Raw genomic sequence first — 20048 nt, forward strand, 5'->3', positions numbered from 1 at the left:
ATGCAACTCCATCCTTCTGATACGCTCCACACAGCTTTCACTCGTGGTCGCCTTCTGCTATGCAACATTTCATCGCCATTTACAAAAATGTCACGTCACCAACGAGCTTTCACTAATGCAACATTTTTCTTCTCCCCTTTGTTCCGCAGATATCTTCAAGCCACCAGACCAAACCATGTCTGTCACCATCATCTTGTTCTACGTGTTCATCACGGCCTTTATGCTGCTGTCGTACAACCCAAAGCCCCGCAAAATACTCGAGTCGATCAAGAGCTTTCTGTTGCATTTGGTTCATCTGAGCAAAAATGTCGTTTCAACGACGATACACGTTCCACCGGATGCCATGCAGATGAATCAAGCTGAACCGGTGTATACCGTATGGGACATTCCGGGGCCAAAACGGTTGCCATTGGTTGGGACGAGATGGATGTACTACGTAGGGCGCTATAAGCTCAACAAAATGCAGGATGCGTTTGTGGATCTTCACAAACGTTACGGCAACATCGTACTGGAATTCGATCATGTGCCAATCGTGAACCTCTTTGATCGAGTTGATATGGAGAAGGTACTGAAGTATCCTAGCAAGTATCCTTACCGACCGCCGACGGAAATAGTGGAGTACTACAGAAGAAGCCGACCGGATCGATTTGCCAGCACCGGAATTGTGAACACGTAATTATAGAACAAAGAGTCTTGCATCCAGGGTTTATGGGTTTTATTTGCTCTCGAAGCTCTCCTGCTAAACGTCAGGATTTCCCTACTGGTGGCTAGGGAGTCCTCGAGCAAAAGAGCTGCCGAGTTGACGATTTTTTAGGTTACATTTTGAAAACGTAACATACATTACTGGACAGATTTCCATTTTAAAATTACCTCTAACTAAAAATATTTACATTTTTATCATGAAAAGCCAATTACAAGTTATTTTAAAGCATCAATAAATAGTGCAGATCAATCGGATCACTATAAGCAGAGATATCTTGTTCACCAAACTAGACCATTGTGTATTAAGGGGTCCACGAGAAGCGTGTAGAAGTTAAAAAAAAGTTCGATATTTTTAAATTTGTAAAATATTAATATTTTCGTAGTATTTTAAATTTTTACTTCAATCAAAGCTCCAGGATGCATGAAAAAAGTAGACTGTTGGCTGATAAATTATTAATAAATAATCAAAACCTTATTTTTTCATCAGGCAAGGCGAACAGTGGCACGAGCTGCGCGTCAAGCTCACCTCAGGTATCATGTCCCGCAAGTTACTGCAAGCATTCATTCCCACGCTGAACGAAATTGCCGACGAATTTGTGACTCTAATTCGCCAGAAACGTGACAGTAACGATTGTGTGAAGGATTTCCAGGACATCGCGAACACTGTTGGACTCGAAAGTATGGAACTTAATCGTTTCAAAAAATTTAAATTCAGTTTCATGAACTCTAATTTCTTTACAGTTATTTGCTGCTTTGTGCTGGGACGTCGAATGGGCTACATGAGCGGAGACAAGCAAAAGAACGAAAAGTTTGTGAAACTGGCCGAAGCTGTTAAATCGACCTTCATGTACATCAGTCAAAGCTACTATGGAGTGAAGTTGTGGAAGTACCTGCCGACCAAACTGTACCGCGACTATGTGCGTTGCGAGGAAATCATTTATGAGTAAAGATTTGTGATTGCAATTGATTCAGAGCCTTACTAAACTCTACGAACTTCGTTTACTTTATAGCACAATCGCCGAAATCGTGAATGAAGCACTTGCCGAAGAACAGGAGAAATGTGCGGCCGATGATATGCGAGGAATTTTCCTGAACATTCTGCAATCTGAGGGGCTCGATAAGAAGGATAAGATCGCCGGGATCATAGATTTGATTCATGCTGCCATTGAAACGGTAAGTAGGGTACACTTGACCCATGGGCTATGGGGCTGATACGAACATTCCAAATTGCTTGTATTTGTGCTTGAGACAATATTTTTTCCGTGAAATTATGAGGTTTGTTGTAACTTCATGAGTGATAGAAAATCATAAATTTGGGACATTGTAGACTATATTTTTTTTTCAGTGTGTATCTGAATAAGGTAATGTAAGAATTACTTCAACGTTCCATTAGTTCTTTTTTATTAATTGGAAACAAAATGTTTTCGTACAAAAAGTTAGCAAACCAGTGATTTATGAGAATATATGGTGAATCAGGGGATTTAAAACCGTAGTGTCACGCCAATGCCGGGCGTGTTGTAGAGCTCCATCTTCGTCGGTCGTTGACGACACTTCTCCACTTGCCCCGAACGTTTAGGGTCGCCATGTCCTCTTCCACTGCGTACAGCCAGCGTATTCGTGGTCCTCCAGGAAGTACCTACCTTTTCCTGGTTCCCTGCTGATTATTTTTTTCGCTATTTTTTCTGCCGACATTCGCACTAAGTGACCAGCCCACTGATGTCTCCCTACTTTACACGCTTCATAATACAGTTAAACCTCCATGAGTCGATGTTCCATGACTCGATATCGACTCATGGAACCATACTAAAAACGAAATTTCATGGTTAATATGATGGTCCCTCGAAATAGCCTCTCAAAGCATTCATGTTCCATGACTCGATATTTCCATGAGTCGATGGTCCCTTCGATATCGACTCATGGAGGTTTGACTGTATTCGCATCTTTATACACTTGATATAACTCGTGATTCATGCGTCTGCGCCACACACCATTTTCTAGTTTCCCACCGAATTTGTGCGTAGCACTTCACGCTCGAAAACACAAAAGGCTTACCGGTATGTCTCTTTCAACGTCCACGCTCCGTGCCTGTAGACTTTTCACTTCGCGGGAAACTTCATTGTTATATGATATGTTACAAGTGTTCCAAGATAAACAAACTCTTCTACAACTTCAAACACAACCTCAACACCAACACCACTAGACCAATCTCTAACTCCTTTTTTGTTTGTTTACTTCGTTTATTTGAGAGGCTCAATTGTTTAATTAAAAACTCCACGGAGCCGAGGATCTAATTAACAAAATTTGTTATTCATTCTAAACCATTTCAAAGAAATTCAATTATAAGATCTACGGAAACTCTTCTTCCTAGGATGTGAATCAGTACTGGAACTCGGTTTTGTAAATTTGGCCCGCCGTAGGGGAAGTGGTGGTAAAATGAACAGGGGTGGTAAAATGAACACCGTGCCTTTTACCGTGAAAAAAAACAAGTTCGATTTTCATCATGCACGAACGATTTAGAGCATAAATCGGAGTGTTCAAGTTGATACGTAAGTCAATCAAAGTGAAAACGTCAACGAAAACTAAGATTTTAGTAAACCACGTGTGAAAATTAGAACTGACGTAACTTTTAGCTCGGAAGACTTGAGGTTTTTCAGTGAGGTGAACATAGTTGTCATATGATGTCAAATCTGACCCTTTTAGAATTCTTTTTGAATGGGTTACAATCATTAATGGATATATTTTCGATAAAGCAATAAAAATTTTCAGAAATATTTGTTTTGCTTACGATTTTTGCATGATGTTCATTTTACCCACATAGTGCAGGTAAAATGAACATTTACATCGTTTTTTGCTAGCGCCAAAAATATGTGAAAATTCAGCTATTTTAGTATGAATTCATGTTGCTGCTATAGATAAAATCCCTATTTTTGATGTTGTGGGATAGATCTATACAAATTCCTCGTTTTTCTATTAGAAACACGATAATTTCCTTAAGGTGTTCATTTTACCACCCCTTCCCCTATGTTTACTGTTTTATTTTCAAATGCTTCCTTGATGTCAAGGGCAGCCGTTTTCATTTTTTCCATGCTCTCCTGCCGCTGCGTTTCCTCCTTTGAAGCCGTTTCAGTTCCACACAAAGTTAACCCATTTTGTTTTATGTCGTCTATTTCCGAAAGCATGTCGATAAACTCATCGAGAACTTCGATTATTTCATCTCTCGGTATCACTTGTTCTGCCGGTAACGCTTGCTTTGCGAAAACTACCGTAGCGTATGAATTATTCATCGCTGACTTATCCTGATTCCGCTGTGGGCAGGAGTCCCTTCTATGTCCCACAGTTTGACACAGAAAACTGGTGTCCTTCAGACCTTCGTAGAAAAATGTATCTTTCCGACCCACCATATCGCTGAAGGTAGGATATCTTTCTTGACGTCCATATAAACTCCCCGCACTCCTGTGAACATATGGTCGGTGGGAATTTTTCTCGTACCACGCGCTCTATTCTGCCGAATTCTCCAAACGCAGAGGTTCATCATCAGGTAGCTCCGGCGGTAAATCTAATACACGCACCTCTACTGTTCCACTGCACTATGGTCCAGGAATCAGTTTTACGCGGAAAGATGCATTTTGAGCTTAAGAATGAAACATTAGATAAAAACGGTCTTCGACAAAGTTGTTTGTATTAGTAAGGTCCTTTGTTTGGTGTTATTGAAAATTAGGGTGGACCACATTTTCATAGAAATTGTGTAACTAACTTTCTTATTTGTAGAAATTATATTATACATGCTTCAGCAAAGTTGTAGACCATTCAATTTCAAGCAACTTTGCCAAAAAAAGTTTTTTTGTATCTCTTAAATTGACCGATTTAGAGCTTTTTTACTACGGTGACATAGGGTGGTCCGAACAAAACTGGTTTTCTGGCTCTAGAGTTTTCAATTCTAATTTCTCATCAAAGTAGTCTATGAAACACTTTTAGAGATTTGAAAAATACGTAATTTGGTGAGTGAAGAAACTCGCTATCTTTTTCCGTTTGGGAATTATTATTGTTTTTCTCTCAAAAACATGCCTACTTTGATTGAGAATACAGGTCGGACTCGATTATCCGGAGTATCGATTTTTTTTTCACTCCGGATAATCGAATCCTCCGGATAATCGAATCACTAAGAAAAAAAATTAAATCTTTGACAAACGAACTTAAATATTATCTTTTTTCGTTATTTTATTTATATGATGCGGTGGCTTAGCCGGAAATTTTTTTTAGGAACTGTATGGGTCTTTACGAGAAAAAAACATAATTTGACCAGCATACACAAAAATCCACTTTTTCAAACCCCCCTTTTCTTAAATACGTTCTAAACTGCAAATTGTATATTGCACTACCAAATTATCTCAGATTTATGCATAAAAATTGAAAAACAAGAACATCAAAAAACAAATTCCGAATAATCGAGTCTAAAATTCCGGATAATCGAATCCCGGATAATCGAGTCCCCGGATAATCGAGTCTCCGGATAATCGAGTCTGACCTGTATCTCTGATTGGGGCAAACATAAAAAATATCTTTTGACGGCATTCAAAATACAAAATAAACTTGTATATTATATCAAAAAAATACAGATGTGTTATTTTTGTAACTCTAATAAAATGTCTTGAAAAACAAATATTTTTTATCACAAAAACTTTAATAACTTTTGAACTGTAATAGATATCAACAATCTTTTTGCATGAAAATTTGCGTTTTGTTAAGTTCTAAAAGTCGTCCATAGACAATTTTGACGAGAAACTAATATTAAAAAAACTAGAGTTGAAAAACTTATTTTTGTTGAACCACCCTGCGATGATTTGGAAAAAATGCTCTAGATTGGTCAAATTTTGAGCTACAGAAAAACTTTTTTTGGCAAAGTTGATCAAAATTTCAAGTTCAACTACTTTGCCAAAGAGTGTATACCAGTATTTTTGCAAATAAAAAGTTGATTATATGATTTGTGTGATATTGTGGACCACCCAAGGGGTGGATCACTCCTAATGCATCTGATATTTCTAAAAAATTGGATGCATTCAAATGCATTTAAATGCCCACTTCCAGCAAATTTACAAATCATGGCTTGCTCAAACGTTTGACTGTTGTTGTTGTCAAAGTGTCAAACCTATCATTTTACAAACTCGAGAAGAGCTGCTACCTCATCCCAAAAATGTTCAAACACAGGTTTTGAAGCACTTCCAGATTATCGGTATTTGAATTATAACTGTTAATACTTGGAAAACGATGTTTCTTATTACTTTGTAGACAGTTGAAAGGCTGAGAACGTGTGGATGGAGGGGCGTGAGTGTCGAAACTATGAAAGCTGCTAGAGTAGTGGAATTATTCATTGACTTATCCAACGGGGAATTGACAATGACAGTAATCCTCATCTTGGCCTATTCAAGTAAATCTGAAGACCCAGTATCGTTAACTCTCGTCAATCTGATGGTTGGCCATACACTTATTTCAGTTAAGGATCTTATCCGCTGACCAAAAGAATTCATGAGGCAAGTTCGAGACAAAGTTTGGTACGGAGTGGTCATAATAAACCCTGGTGCAAAGGGAATAGTTTGTGTTGTGGGCATGAAGCAATATGTAGATCTATACACATTCTGTAGAAAAAAAAAGTTCTATCCGCCTCACGATCATATCTTCAGGTGAAGAAAACGATAAATAATAACCTTAACTTTAGTGTCCAGCGTTTTTTTAACTACCATTGAAACAAATAAAATGATTTATTTTGCCAAAAATATCTAATTTTGTGTCTTGTTCTTTTCCATCCACCTGAATGTGATTTCTATAGTATGAAACTCGATAAAATAAAGCTGTTGAATCCAGTCCTCTTTCGGTAAGGCGGAGTCGCATTACAAATTGCGGGCATTCCGAGAAGAAGTTTTGAACTACTCCAGCTTCCAGGTAGTTTCATTTCTGACAAAAATCAGAACAAGAAAGGTGATTAATAAACGAAACCAAATTTTGAATTTCCAAGTGCATAAGTCTGAAAAATCTGACAATCGTTCGCGCGTTAAAAATCGATCAAATTTCTTGCTTGTTGGTGGTGACCAATTGGATAAATTTTTAACGCGGAGCGGTTGGTTCTCGAGACTTGTGCTCTTGGTTTCGTTCTCTAATCATCTAAGACAAAAGTATTCCTTAACTCTAAGCCCCGGAGATTCGGGTAAAATAATTACTCGATCATCTGAAACAAATAACAATTAGACAATGAATAAGGTAAATAAGTAGGAACAAACGATTTTGAACATTCACAACAAATAAATACACGTTGCTATAGAACGATTGGTTGATAAGGTGGTGTTGTTAACGCCAAAGCTAGTTTGATGTGAATGTTGAAAAAATGCATTTGATGCAAATTGATGTACATTCGATGTGCATTGAACAAGTGATCCACCCTAGTTTAAAATGACACAGTATGAAAGCTTACATTGTTAGAAACAATTTTGTAGAAGATCATTTTTGTCTAAAATTTTATTTTCATGCTCAAAATGCAAAATAATAAAGAAATACATACTATGAAAATCTTCAAAATAGTGTTAGAGCCCTATCTTTCTTATTTCAGATTTCTCGTCATAGCGGTCTATGAACGACTTTAAGAACTTAACAAAACGCAAATTTCCATGCAAAAATATTGTTGATATCTATTTTAGTTCAAAAGTTATTAAAGTTTTTCAACTTAAAATCCTTCGTTTTTCAGGGCATTTTATTAGAGTTACGAAAATAACACATCTGTAATTTTTTGATATAATAAACAATTTTATTTTGTCTTTTGAATGCCGTCAAAAGATATTTTTTATGTTTGCCCCAATCAGAGATATTCTCAATCAAAGTAGGCATGTTTTTGAGAGAAAAACAACAATAACTCCCAAACGGAAAGAGATAGCGAGTTTCTTCGCTCATCAAATTACGCATTTTTCAAATCTCTAAAAGTGTTTCATAGACTACTTTGATGAGAAATTTGAATTGAAAACTCTAGAGCCAGAAAACCAGTTTCGTCTGCACTGATGGCAGCACAGCTAGTTTCAGTTTCAGCATCATCCAGACAAGGCAGTAATGTTTGTAAACAAAACGGCCAGCAAGTTAAAGATGGCCTCCAAGCCGCTTTCGCCAAGTGATTACACCTTACTCTGGCTACAGAGTAAAATACACACACCTTGGTATAGACAAACGATCGTGGTCCCGCGTAGAGTGCCTGTAAACAAGAGTGACGTCATGTTCCAGTTTTGACAGGTCTCCTGCTCGATTGGAACGCGGATTTGTATGGAAATGACAGTTCACCGCTGTTCCAATTTTGACATTTACGTCACTCTTATCTAGATCCACTCTGGTCCCGCGTTCCTTTCTAGTGAGCTCATCATAGCTTCCTTGGTTGTAAACTTGATGAACAACGATCGATCACTCGCTGTTCGGTATGCTGTCTCCATTAGTGCCACATCAGTCTCCAATTGCATGATGAAATTGGCGATTTTGATCCAGGACGGCCGTGGGCTTCCCTTTGGGAAACGAAATTGAACGGTGTTCACTATCATCACATCAGTCATGATGATGTTCAGATGTAATTTATACAGCACCGAATCACTACCAACGAACGGCGTAAAAGTGAAAAATTGAGAACAAAAGGGATTCCTAAACTGCGCTTGCTGATGATAAAGAAATACCGCAGTGCAGAGCGCACATTTGCCTTTGACTGTGTCTGACGACGGCAGAGATCGAACTGAAATCTATAACTCTATCTGCAACCTTATACTTCGTTTTGGTAGGACTAATCGTCAGGCCTATCCGCACAGTCTCCCTCTTCAAAGGCACGAAGGCCTCCTCCACTGACTTACAATCGATTTCAATAAGGTCGATATCATCCGCAAAGTCAAAAACCATATGCGACCATGTGATGATAGTATCGTTTCGTTGTACACCGAATCTGCAATCCGAACACTTCATATCAGTCTTGGAGGCCCAGATAGCCGTAGCGGTAAACGCGCAGCTATTCAGCAAGACCAAGCTGAGGGTCGTGGATTCGAATCCCACCGGCCGAGGATCTTTTCGGGTTGGAAATTTTCTCGACTTCCCAGGGCATAGAGTATCTTCATACCTGCCACACGATATACACATGCAAAAATGGTCAATTGGCATAGAAAACTCTCAGTTAATAACTGTGGAAGTGCTCATAAGAACACTAAGCTGAGAAACAGGCTTTGTCCCATTTGGGACGTTACACCAGAAAGGAGAAGATGTCAGCCTAATTAGTTTCGCTGGAAAACCATGTTCAGACAATCTGCCACATTCCTTCGCCCCTCCATATTTTCAATAGTACTCAGTGAATCGACTGATAGAGCTGCTCACTTCGGTGCTTGAGAAGCTCGAACGGATTCTGGTTCTTCCCAGCAGCTTATAGTTCTTCAGCTCGCTGAAACCTTTTTTAACCGCTTCTATGGTCGGCAGGTCCACAGCTCGAACATCATCGTCAATATTTAACCGGATTCCCAGTGCATTTCCATTTTCACCGTTCAACACCTACCTAAGAGCACTTTCTCTTTCCACTTAACAGCCACCGCAGTTTTATCGGTCAACTAATTCCCTTCTCGATGGCTGGCACTGTACGGAATTGTGCCGCGCGCCATTGACCGTTGCATAAAATCTCCGCATATCGTTCCGGTTCATGCTATCTTGAGCTTCAGCTGCCATTTTTTTTTTTTCTGCGGTGCGCTTTTCTTCGGCTCTCGATGCCCTGTACCGCTCTCTGCAAATCACTTCCCGCAGCGTTGTGGTCACAGCTTCGAGTATAGGATCCGACAGGTTGTTGACATCTTTAGGAACGTTGCTCGTCTCAAGGATTTTCCGGGGGAATCGTTCAGGTATTTCTCTGGAGATTTTGTCTAGCAATTCATTAGGAAGTTCCATCAACGGAACTTATCCAAAGATTTCTTCCAGGAGTATCTCTGGGGATATGCACCAGGAATTACTCCAGAGATTTCTTCCTCGAATTCCTCAGAAGATTTCCGATAACAATTCCTCCGGGGATTTGGTCCAGGATTTTTTTGGAGATTTTGTCCAGAAATTCATTAAGGGAATTTTTCAGATAATTTTTCTGCAGATTTCCTCCAGCAATTTCTCTTTTGATTTAAACCAGGAATTTTCCTGGGTATTTTCTCCAGGAATTCCTCCGGGGTTTACTCCGAGGATTTCGAGGATTCCTCCGGTAATATCATCAAGAACTCCTCTGGGAATTTTCTCCAGAACTTTCTCAGGGGATTTTTAATAGCTGTTATTCTGGGGATTTCGTCCAGAAATTCTTCGGGGAATTACGTCCGGAAATTCTTCCGGAGAATTCCTCCTAGAATTGCTCCGGGGATTTCCTCAAGAAGCACCTCCGAGAATTTCTTCCCGAAACTACACCCAAATAAATCCCACTTTCCCCCAGGAATTCTTCTGGGGATTTTGTCCAGAAATTCCTCCAGGGATTTCGTCCAGGAATTCCTCCGAGGATTTCCTCCAGAAACTCCTCTGGCGATTTACTCTAGGTATTCCTCCGGATTTTTTTCCAAGAATTCTTCCGGTGATTTCCCCCACAAGAACTCCTTCGGGATTTTCTCCTGGAATGTTTAGGGAATTTTCATCAGCAGTTTTTTCGGGGATTTCGTCCAGGAATTCCTCTGTGGATTTCATTCAGAAATTGTTCCGGGGATTTACTCTAGGAAAACCTCAAAAGATTAATAAATTAATTTAATTAATAAATACCTCCTTAATTAACTAATAAATACCTCCGAGGATTCAATTACGAAATTCCTCTAGGGATTTTCTCCAGGAATTGCTTCGGGAATTTTTCAAAGAATTTATCTGGATATTTCCTCCAGGAATTTCCTGATTTGCTCCAGGAATGTCCGAAAATTCATTGAGAAATTCTTTCGGGGATTTTTCAGAGAATGTATCCGCAGATTTCCTCTAGGAATTCCTCCATAAATTCTTCCGGTGTTTTCGTCCAGAAATTCCTCCAGGGGTTTCATTCAAGAATTCAACCGAGGATATTCTCCAGAAACTCCTCTGACGATTTACTACAGAAAACCCTCCAGAAATTTTTTCAAACAATTCTGTTTTTTTTTAAGAACTCCTACGGGGATTTTCTCCAGAAATTCATCAGAGGATCTCCAATATCAATTCATCCGGGGATTTTTTCAAGGGATTCCTCCTGAAACTCTTCTGGCGATTTACTCCAGGAATTTCTCCGGGGATTTTCCTCAGGAATTCCTCCGGGGATTTCATCCAGGATTTTCTCTGAAGATTTTGTCCAGAAGTTCATGAAGAAATTCCTCTGAGGATTTTCTCCAGAAATTCTTTCGGGGGTTTTTTCAGATAATTTTTCCGGAGATTTTCTCTTAATTTCAATTTCCCTTTTGATTTAAACCAGGAATTTTTCCGGGTATTTTCGCCAGGACTTCGTCCGAGGTTTTCGAGAATTCCTCTGGCAATATCGCCAAGAACTCCTCTGGGAATTTTCTCCAGGAATTTCTCAGGGGATTTTCAATAGCTGTTATTCTGGGGATTTCGTCCAGAAATTTCTCCGGGGAATTCATTCGAGAATTTCCTCCCGAAACTCCTCCCAAATCAATCCTACTTTCCTCCAGTAATTCTTCTGAGGATTTCATCCACGATTCTTGTAAAATTCTGAAAATTCCAACCAAGATTTTCAGGGTTGTTAAGACGTTCTGGGTCATTCTGATAATACTAAGTCGGGTTTTGGCAGAACTCGGAGTATGATTTTCATAAAATCCTGGGCATTACTCTCACAGGGTTTTAATTTTCTGGAGTAGATTCTTTAAAATATGCTGGTATAGATTATTCCATAATTTTGAAAGGCCGTTTACAATATCTAGCAGGAAGTTTTATCTGTTTTTCGAATTCTCCAAAAGAAATTAGCATCATTCACTGATTTTTGTCAGATTTCATGAACTTTGTTTGCTGACATTTGTCAGATTTCATGTAAATAGTTGAGCTTTCAAAAATGTGGCCCGCCACACAATTTTTTTCTGCTATTTGGCCCGCGGTTCATATAGGTATTACTTCGGAATTTTTTTTCCAAGAATTCCGGTAATTTCCCCCAAGAACTCCTTCGGGATTTTCTCCTTGAATTATTTGGGGGATTTCCATCAGCAATTCTTCGGGGATTTCGTCCAGACATAAAGTTAAAAAAAATTTCAATGAATTCAATAGTTTCATGAATATTGAAAAAGGCGTCCTGATCAGCCGTACGGCGCAAAGTAGTCGAGATGCTCTCATAAGAGCGCTGGACGGCACTGACGTCCATCTTCCGGATCCTCGTGGTCAACTGCCTCGTATCCTTGGCTGCCAATTATTTTTGTACACTAGGGGACTGAGGAAGCCGAAAAACTTCTTAATGGGACGGACCTGGGCAAGTTGGTCGAGTTCCTTTCGGGTCGATGATAATGCGGTTCGGAAAACCGTACAACACGCTCGCGGAGTGCTTGCTGTTTCGACGCCATCTTTGATTGAGCTGATAGCATTCGAGCCAAAAGAAACATGCCACCCATTTCTAGGGAGTCTAGAGAGGAATACTCGTTGAGAGAAAAAAAAAATACGCTCCTTTCTTTAATTACAGCACAGCATTGAAATCATTCTCATTTATTAGTGATTATCCGTTAGTCTACGTGTCTCCCGGTCTAAGAGCAGTGTTCACTGAAAAAAATATTGATGTATTCAAACTGTTTTGTTTGAGCAAAAAAAATTGACTTCTCGCGAAACTTTACTAAAGGACCTATCTAACATTGAGAGGCTCTCTTTGTTTACTTTCTCTTTAATTAATAACTGACATTAACCTATTCTTTTGCGTTTTTTGTATGAAACGCTAGTCAAGGAAACTGCCTTTCGATCTATAGTGAAAAACTTCCCAAAAGCTTTAGTATTCCACTGTTATAATCGAAAGAGAGCGAGAGAGGAGAGAATCTCTCATTTGTACATAGCTCCTTGAGTAATGTTTGGCGAGAGTTGTATAAACATGTATGACAAAACTTAAGTGCGGTCTAAAGTCCTCAATATTCGTAATGGTACATTTCTTGACGCACAGTAAAGCTGTATGGATTTGATTGATAGAGTATTTTAAGAATTGCATATGCCTTTTTTTCGCCTAATCAGCAATATTTTGCTAAAATTTGACGAGCTGCAATTTTCAACAAATTAAATTGCTGGGATTCAGAAGAAACCTGCTGATTTTTCAGCATTTTGCAATGAAAATCAGCAATTCAGTTTACTGAAAATGTCAGCACGGCAAATTTCAGCAGAAGGCCTTATCAAACAAGATTGAGAATAAAATATACAGCAAACAATTAACAATGGTAAAATGAAGTTTATGTGATTTTTATCCCATCTGACCGAAAAAAAAAATCTAGAATAACTTTGCCTGCAGTGCTCCAAATCTATGATTACCCATCACTCATGAAACTGCGAGAAATTGTGAAGAAAATCTCAAAATTTTATGTGACAACATTGACTTATGCCCAAATTTGAGTTGTTTAAAAGCTTTCATCCAAAATTTCAGCCCTGGGTTGAACTTGCAAGTGATTGAATCCTATCATGTTACTAAATTTATATTTATCTTCTAGTTTTCCAACACTCTTTCATTTTTACTGAACAACATGACCAGCCATCCAGAACGTCAGGCGCGTATTGCCTCCGAGTTCACCTCCGATACAATCACCAATAACGATTTGGTGAACGCCGCCTTTACCAGAGCGTGCATCAAAGAGTCGTACAGGATTTCACCCACGACACCTTGTTTGGCTCGAATTCTCGAAGAAGACTTCGATCTCTCCGGTTATCAGCTCAAAGCTGGGGTAAGTATACATAGCGTCAAACCATATCTCTACAAACGTTTCACATTTGGTTTTTCTTGCCAGACGGTAGTATTGTGCCATACACGGGTAGCCTGTCAGAACGAACAAAACTTCCAACAAGCAAACACTTTTCTACCGGAGCGATGGCTTGAACAGGTGGACGAAAACCAAAACGTTTACAAGCTGGACGAACCGGGATCGTCTTTGGTGCTTCCATTCGGAACTGGTCGAAGAATGTGTCCGGGGAACAAGATCATCGAAATCGAACTGACGCTCATAATGGCCAAGGTAAATTCATCGTGTTAGAACGATCATGGACCACTGACTAACTTTAGAAATCTTTCCTCTAGATTTTCCAGCAATTCAAGGTGGAGTACCACAGTCAACTGGACACGCAGTTCCAATTTCTGTTAGCGCCAGGGACGCCCATTGAGATTATTTTTAGAGATCGGGACTGACCAACATTGGAAATAGTATAAGTTTTTTCTTCAGATAGATTCCCTTGAAGCATCCTGAAACCTGTTAACTATTGTGATTAAGTGTTTTAGTGTTAACCTGCTAGTGATAGGACAGTACTCTGATACAAAGCAAAAGGAGACAAAGCGATAGAATCATATTGATTATTTCTGTTTAAACAGATTGTTGATCTGTGTACTATTTACAAAGCGATTGTTCCCCAAGGGTCTGAGCAAATCAATAACGTACATGTTTATATTGTAAAACTTTTTTGTAGTGCTTTAATTTATTACCTTTGTACAAATCTTTAAGATATATCGATACTTCAATAAACTTGACTTGAAAATATTCATATAAATCCGATCATTTCTCATTTATTTAGTTAACTTCTAAACATACAATACTGAATCAACAATTTCAAGCCACAATACTCGGTTCGTGATCGCATCTCTTCATCCTCGGTGCTGCCCCATGTTCGGCAAATCGATACGCAGTTGATCCGTCCACGTAGCTCGCTGCGCTCCAAGCCTTCTTGTACCATTAGGATCCGAAGCGAACACTATTTTTGCAGGATTGCTGTCCGGCATTCTTGCAACATGGCCTGACCATCGTATCCTTCTAGCTTTGGCCACCTTCTGAATACTGGGTTCGCCGTAGAGTTGGGCGAGCTCGTGGTTCATCCTTCGCCGCCACACACCGTTTTCCTGCACACCGTTAAATATCGTCCTAAGCACCTGACGTCCGAAGACTCCAAGTGCTTGCAGGTACTTCTCGAGATTCGTCCACGTTATATGCCCGTAAAAGACTACCGGCCTTATGAGCGTTTTGTACATGGTACACTTGGTGCGGGTGGGAATCTTTTTTGATCGCAGCTTCTTGTGGAGGCCATAGGATGCCCGACTTCCACTGATTATGCGCCTCCGTATTTCACGACTAACGTTATTGTCAGCCGTCAGCAAGGATCCAAGGTAGACGAACTCGTCGACCACTCCGAAGGTATCCCCGTCTGTCGTTACACTGCTACCTAGGCGAGCCTTTTCGCACTCGGCGCCACCAGCTAGCATGTACTTTGTCTTGGTCGCATGCACCACCAGTCCAACTCTTGCTGCCTCGCGTTTCAGGTGGGACTGCCACAATGTCCATATCATCCGCGAAGTAAACAAACGACGACAATGGAAGATGATCTGTGAGAACACTTTGTAGGCCGCATTTAGAATGGTAATCGCTTGAAAGTTTGTACAATCTAACTTGTTTTCCTTCTTGTAGATGTGGCATATTACCCCTTCCTTCCACTACTTCGATAGCTGTTATGTTTCCCAGATTGTGCCTATCAGCCGGTGCAGACAAATGGCCAGCCTCCAAGGGCCATCTTTATGAGTTGAGCTCCGATACCATCCTTACCAACAGCTTTATTGTTTTTGAGCTGGTGATAGGCATCCATAAACTCCCTCAAATTGTGTGCTGGTTGGTTTCCCTCATCCGTAGTATTGACCAAGGCATTTACTCCGTTGTCTTGTCCTTCATTACATGTGCTATCAGCGGCATTCAGATGTACGTCGAAGTGCCAGGTCTCTTGTTGCAGTATGAAAATTTTGCTTCTTCTGAAGTAGCATATTTTCTGAATACTTGAGTGTCGGTTGCAATTTTTATGCTTTGCATAAAGAATGCTCTACTCATTACATTGGTTTTCCACACATTCAGTCAATTTTTCATTCGCTACACAAACCTGTGTAAATTCAACACAAGAAATCTGTTTTTTTTTTTATAGTAGGGTACAAAAAAGCTTCAAAAGCCAGGCCTGTTGTGTGTTGGCACGGTGTGGGACTGACGTTAGGCGTGCTTAACCACTAAAAAACTTTCCCTACTGCTCCTGTGCCTCGATCCCCCCCAGAACTACATCAGGCAACTTCATCGGGGGAGGGCTGTGCTCATGCACTTCTTCAATCTCAGCCTCTAACTGTTCTGCTAGTTCGCTGTTGGAGTGTTTTTCCCAATTGGCGGTTGAAAATCTCGCCAGGACTTTGGACAGCTTTCTGTGCGACGACGCATACTTCCCTTGGGCTGGTCTCGCGTCAAAGCTCTGTTGATCTTCTACTGGACGCTCATGTGCACTTCGTTGCTCTACGACGACTCGTTCTCCGCTGCTGCTGTTCGAGCTCTCCTTGTTGACCAGTTGGATGCCGAGGTCGGTCCAGTAATTCCGGTTGGAGGATGACTTCCGGTTTACTGGCGCCCAGACGACCCAAAACTGGTTTGTGACGATCGATGCTACTCGGCTTAGTCCCCGACGGTGGAGCTAGCCTACTCCGGATACGCGCTTCTTCATGATTCGATACTGGCCGGTGGAGTGCCGAAGTCGGTCCAGCGATTCCGGTTGGAGGATGGCTTCCGGTACACTGGCGCTCCGACGACTCAAGCCGGTGATACGCTACGTACTACTCAGAGTAGTCCCCGGCGGTGGATCTATCCTACTCCGACGAAGATTTCCCCGGCGGCGGAAGATCTCCCGAACCGATGCTATCCGGGCAGATGCCGAGGTCGGTCCTGCGATTCCGGTGGAGGGAAGCTTCAGGTTCACAGGCGCCCCGACGATCATTTGCCGGAGCAACAACGCGATCTACTCAACTAGTCCCCGGCGGTGGACTTAGCCTACTCCGAAGCTGGCCGGGCAGATGCCGAGGTCGGTCCTGCGATTCCGGTGGAGGGAAACTTCCGGTTCACAGGCGCCCCGACGACCATTTGCCGGTGCTATTTCGCGAATTACTCAGCTGGACCCGGCGGTGGACTCAGCCTACTCCGACTCGACGTTGGTTGGCCAAGTGCCAGGGTCGGTTCTGCAATTCCGGTTGGAGGATGGCTTCCGGTTTGCAGGCGCCCCGACGACTATCAACCGATACTACGCTACGCCCGCTCTACTCGGTCTTGTCCCCGACGGAGGATCTAGCCTACTCCGATCGCGACCCGGAGCTCTCTGGTCTTCACGCCATTTCCTTTGCAGCAATGACATAATCGCCGTTATTCCCCTGTTCACCGCATTCCTGGTGCTTTCATGCTGGCACATGTTCTGCACGATGTTGTCCGGATTTAGGACGATTGCGGTTTCTGGCATCATCTCGCTTCGTATATCGATTCACGGGCAGTCGAATATAACGTGCTCCGGTGTCTCCTCGATATTTGAACAGGCCGGACAATGTGGAGATTCTGCGTGTCCGAATCTGTGCAGATATTTCCGGAAGCATCCATGGCCTGACAGAAACTGGGTCAGGAAGAAGTTAACTTCTCCATGGTCCACACCGACACGTTAGGAATGAGCCTGTGGGTCCACCTTCCTTTCTCCGAGCTATCCCACTCCTGCTACCACCTGGCCATTGTGTCTAACCTAATGGTATTCCTCACATTCCTGGTGTCCCTTTGTTGGTAACATGCGATGTCCTCAGCCAGAGTGATGCAGATGGGGATCATTCCGGCGATAACGCACACTGCCTCCGATGATATAGTGCGGTAGGCACTCGCAACCCGTATAGCCATGAGCCGGAACGTACCTGCCAGCTTATCTCGATTACGTTTGGTTAACAACGCTGCAGCCCAAGCCGGGACTCCATACCTCAGTATAGACGATGATACGGTCGCTAGAAGACGCCTCGTGCTGCTTCTTGGTCCTCCAATGTTGGGCATGATCCTGGCTACGGTGTTAGCAGCTTTCGCTGCCTTTTCGCAGGCATAGTCTACGTGGCTGTTGAAGTTTAGCCTGTCGTCGACCATTACTCCGAGATGCTTTAGAGAGCGCTTCGATGGGATTGCGTGCCCTCCGACGTTGATTTCCAACTGCTGTACCGCCTTGCAGTTGCTGACCAGCACCACCTCCGTTTTATGATGAGCCAACTGCAGCTTGACTCCAGTCATCCACGATTCGATGGTGTCTAGCGATTCCGCCATCAGCATCTCCACCTCCTCCGCAGTCTCACCAGTTATCGCAAGAACGACGTCATCTGCGAACCCGACGATCTCGACTCCATTCGGCAGTGACAAGGTTAGCACTCCGTCGTACATCATGTTCCACAATGTTGGACCAAGTATGGATCCTTGTGGAACTCCCGCCGTGACTTCAATTGACATCCGCCCCTGGTTTGTGTCGTAGACCAGTACCCGGTTCTGAAAGTAACTTTGCAGAACTTTACACAGATATCCTGGAACCCGCATTCTGTGTAGGGCTGCGGCGATAGCCTCCCAACTGGCACTGTTGAACGCGTTCTTGACGACTATTGTTACCACTGCGCAGTATCGACTGCCTCTCCTCTTCTGCTTGGACGCTTTCTCCGCGCACGCGATGACTACCCGAATAGCATCCACCGTCGAAGTCTTTTTACGGAATCCGAAATGCCTTTTCGACAATCCGTTCTCACCTTCCGTGTAGATCGTCAGCCTGCCGAGGATGACCTTCTCCAAAAGTTTGCCAAGAGTATCCAGCAAGCATATTGGTCTATATGAAGCAGGATCTCCTGGCGGTTTTCCCGGTTTTGGCAGTAACACCAGCTTCTGCACCTTCCATCTGTCTGGGAAGCAGCATTCCCCTAGACACTTCTGCAACGCTGTCCTGAATATGTCTGGGAACGCCAAGATTGCTGCCCTTAGCGCAACATTAGGGATACCATCTGGTCCGGGAGCTTTGTTCAGCTTCAATCCTTTCGCAACCGTTATCAACTCGGAGTTAGACACATGTATACCGGCATTTTCCTCGTCTACGTCAGCGTACGGTGTGGGCGGCCACGCTGTTGGAGCATGTGTAGGAAAGAGACCGTTCACTATCGCCTTCAGTTTGTCGGGACACATTTCAGCTGGGGTAACTGGGCCCTTGATCTTCGCCATCACTACTCGATAGGCGTTGCCCCAGGGATTTGCGTCAGCTTCCCGGCACAACTCCTTGTAGCAGTTCGTTTTACTCGTCGATATTTCCCGTTTGAACGCGGCTCTGGCCAGTCGGTAGGTCACTTTACGCTCTTCCATGCTGGCTTCGGATCTAGCTCTCTGCACGCGTCTTCTGGCTCTTAAGCAGGCTGCGCGAAGGATGCTGAGTCTGTCGTTCCACCAGTATGCAGGACGCCGTTGATTCCTTGGCTCCAATTTTCTCGGCATAGTTGCGTCACACGCTCTCGCCAACGCTTCTGTCAGCTCTCCTGCATCCATGTTTGGAGCGTCGCTTACTGCTCGGAGTGCTTCGACGAAAAGATCCTTATCGAAATGCTTCGTCTTCCACCTTCGTTCTCCATTCCTCCTCTGCCATACTGAACAACTTCTCTGGCCAACGCAGTAGTGGATCGCCTGATGGTCACTGTGGGTGTATTCTTCGCTAACTCTCCAGTTCATATTGGTGAACAGCGACGGGCTACAAAAGGTCACGTCTTTGATGGACTCCCTACCGTCTTTGCGAAATGTGCTAGCGAGACCGTCGTTGCACAGCCTTACGTCGAGCTTCGCTAGAGCTTCCAGCAAACTGTAGCCTCTCGCGTTGGTCAGTCTACTACCCCACTCCACGGCCCACGCATTGAAGTCTCCTCCGATTATTACCGGCGTACGACCGATCAGCTTGTCGGTTAGCACATCCAACATCTGAACCTCCAACACAAGAAACCTGTGACTTACTTTTAGCGTGGGATTCAACATTGGCAGTGCTGCGCAATAGATTTGTCATAGTTGCTAGCTGATTTATTTTAAATATGATCAGATTTCGTCTCGTTATAATTTAGACTCTTTACGTCCCACGTACCCGACCTTGCTCTCAGCTGCATTGTTGATGGCTGCTTTCACAGTTCTCCAGCAGTCCTCAAGAGGGGCTTCATCCAGCTCACCCTCTTTCGGTAATGCAGCCTCGAGGTGCGTGCTGCACGTTAACAGTTGCGACAGCCGATTGCATAAGCCGCTCTAGGTCATACCGGGGCGGCAGTCGGAACCGTACGTTGTTAACGACGGATAGTTTTAAGCGCAGTTTAAACATCACCAGATAGTGGTCAGAAT

At 42.6% G+C, this 20048-nt stretch overlaps 1 protein-coding gene across 7 annotated transcripts in view; it reads left to right on the forward strand.

The window, feature by feature from the left end:
• Nucleotides 1-14390, forward strand: part of LOC110677901 (ecdysone 20-monooxygenase) — a 119802-nt gene extending 105412 nt beyond the window's left edge. For all 7 annotated transcript variants that reach the window (XM_021849814.1, XM_021849812.1, XM_021849811.1 and 4 more), the window contains 7 exons: nt 150-672; nt 1190-1380; nt 1444-1645; nt 1713-1875; nt 13350-13580; nt 13644-13868; nt 13931-14390. In XM_021849814.1, the coding sequence (XP_021705506.1) occupies nt 176-672; nt 1190-1380; nt 1444-1645; nt 1713-1875; nt 13350-13580; nt 13644-13868; nt 13931-14038 (1617 nt within the window). In that variant the 5' untranslated portion in view covers nt 150-175 and the 3' untranslated portion in view covers nt 14039-14390. The remainder of the gene's footprint in view (nt 1-149; nt 673-1189; nt 1381-1443; nt 1646-1712; nt 1876-13349; nt 13581-13643; nt 13869-13930) is intronic.
• The last annotated feature ends 5658 nt before the right edge of the window (nt 14391-20048 follow it).

Source organism: Aedes aegypti, chromosome 3, assembly GCF_002204515.2.
Source record: "Aedes aegypti strain LVP_AGWG chromosome 3, AaegL5.0 Primary Assembly, whole genome shotgun sequence".
NCBI classification, from domain to species: domain Eukaryota; kingdom Metazoa; phylum Arthropoda; class Insecta; order Diptera; family Culicidae; genus Aedes; species Aedes aegypti.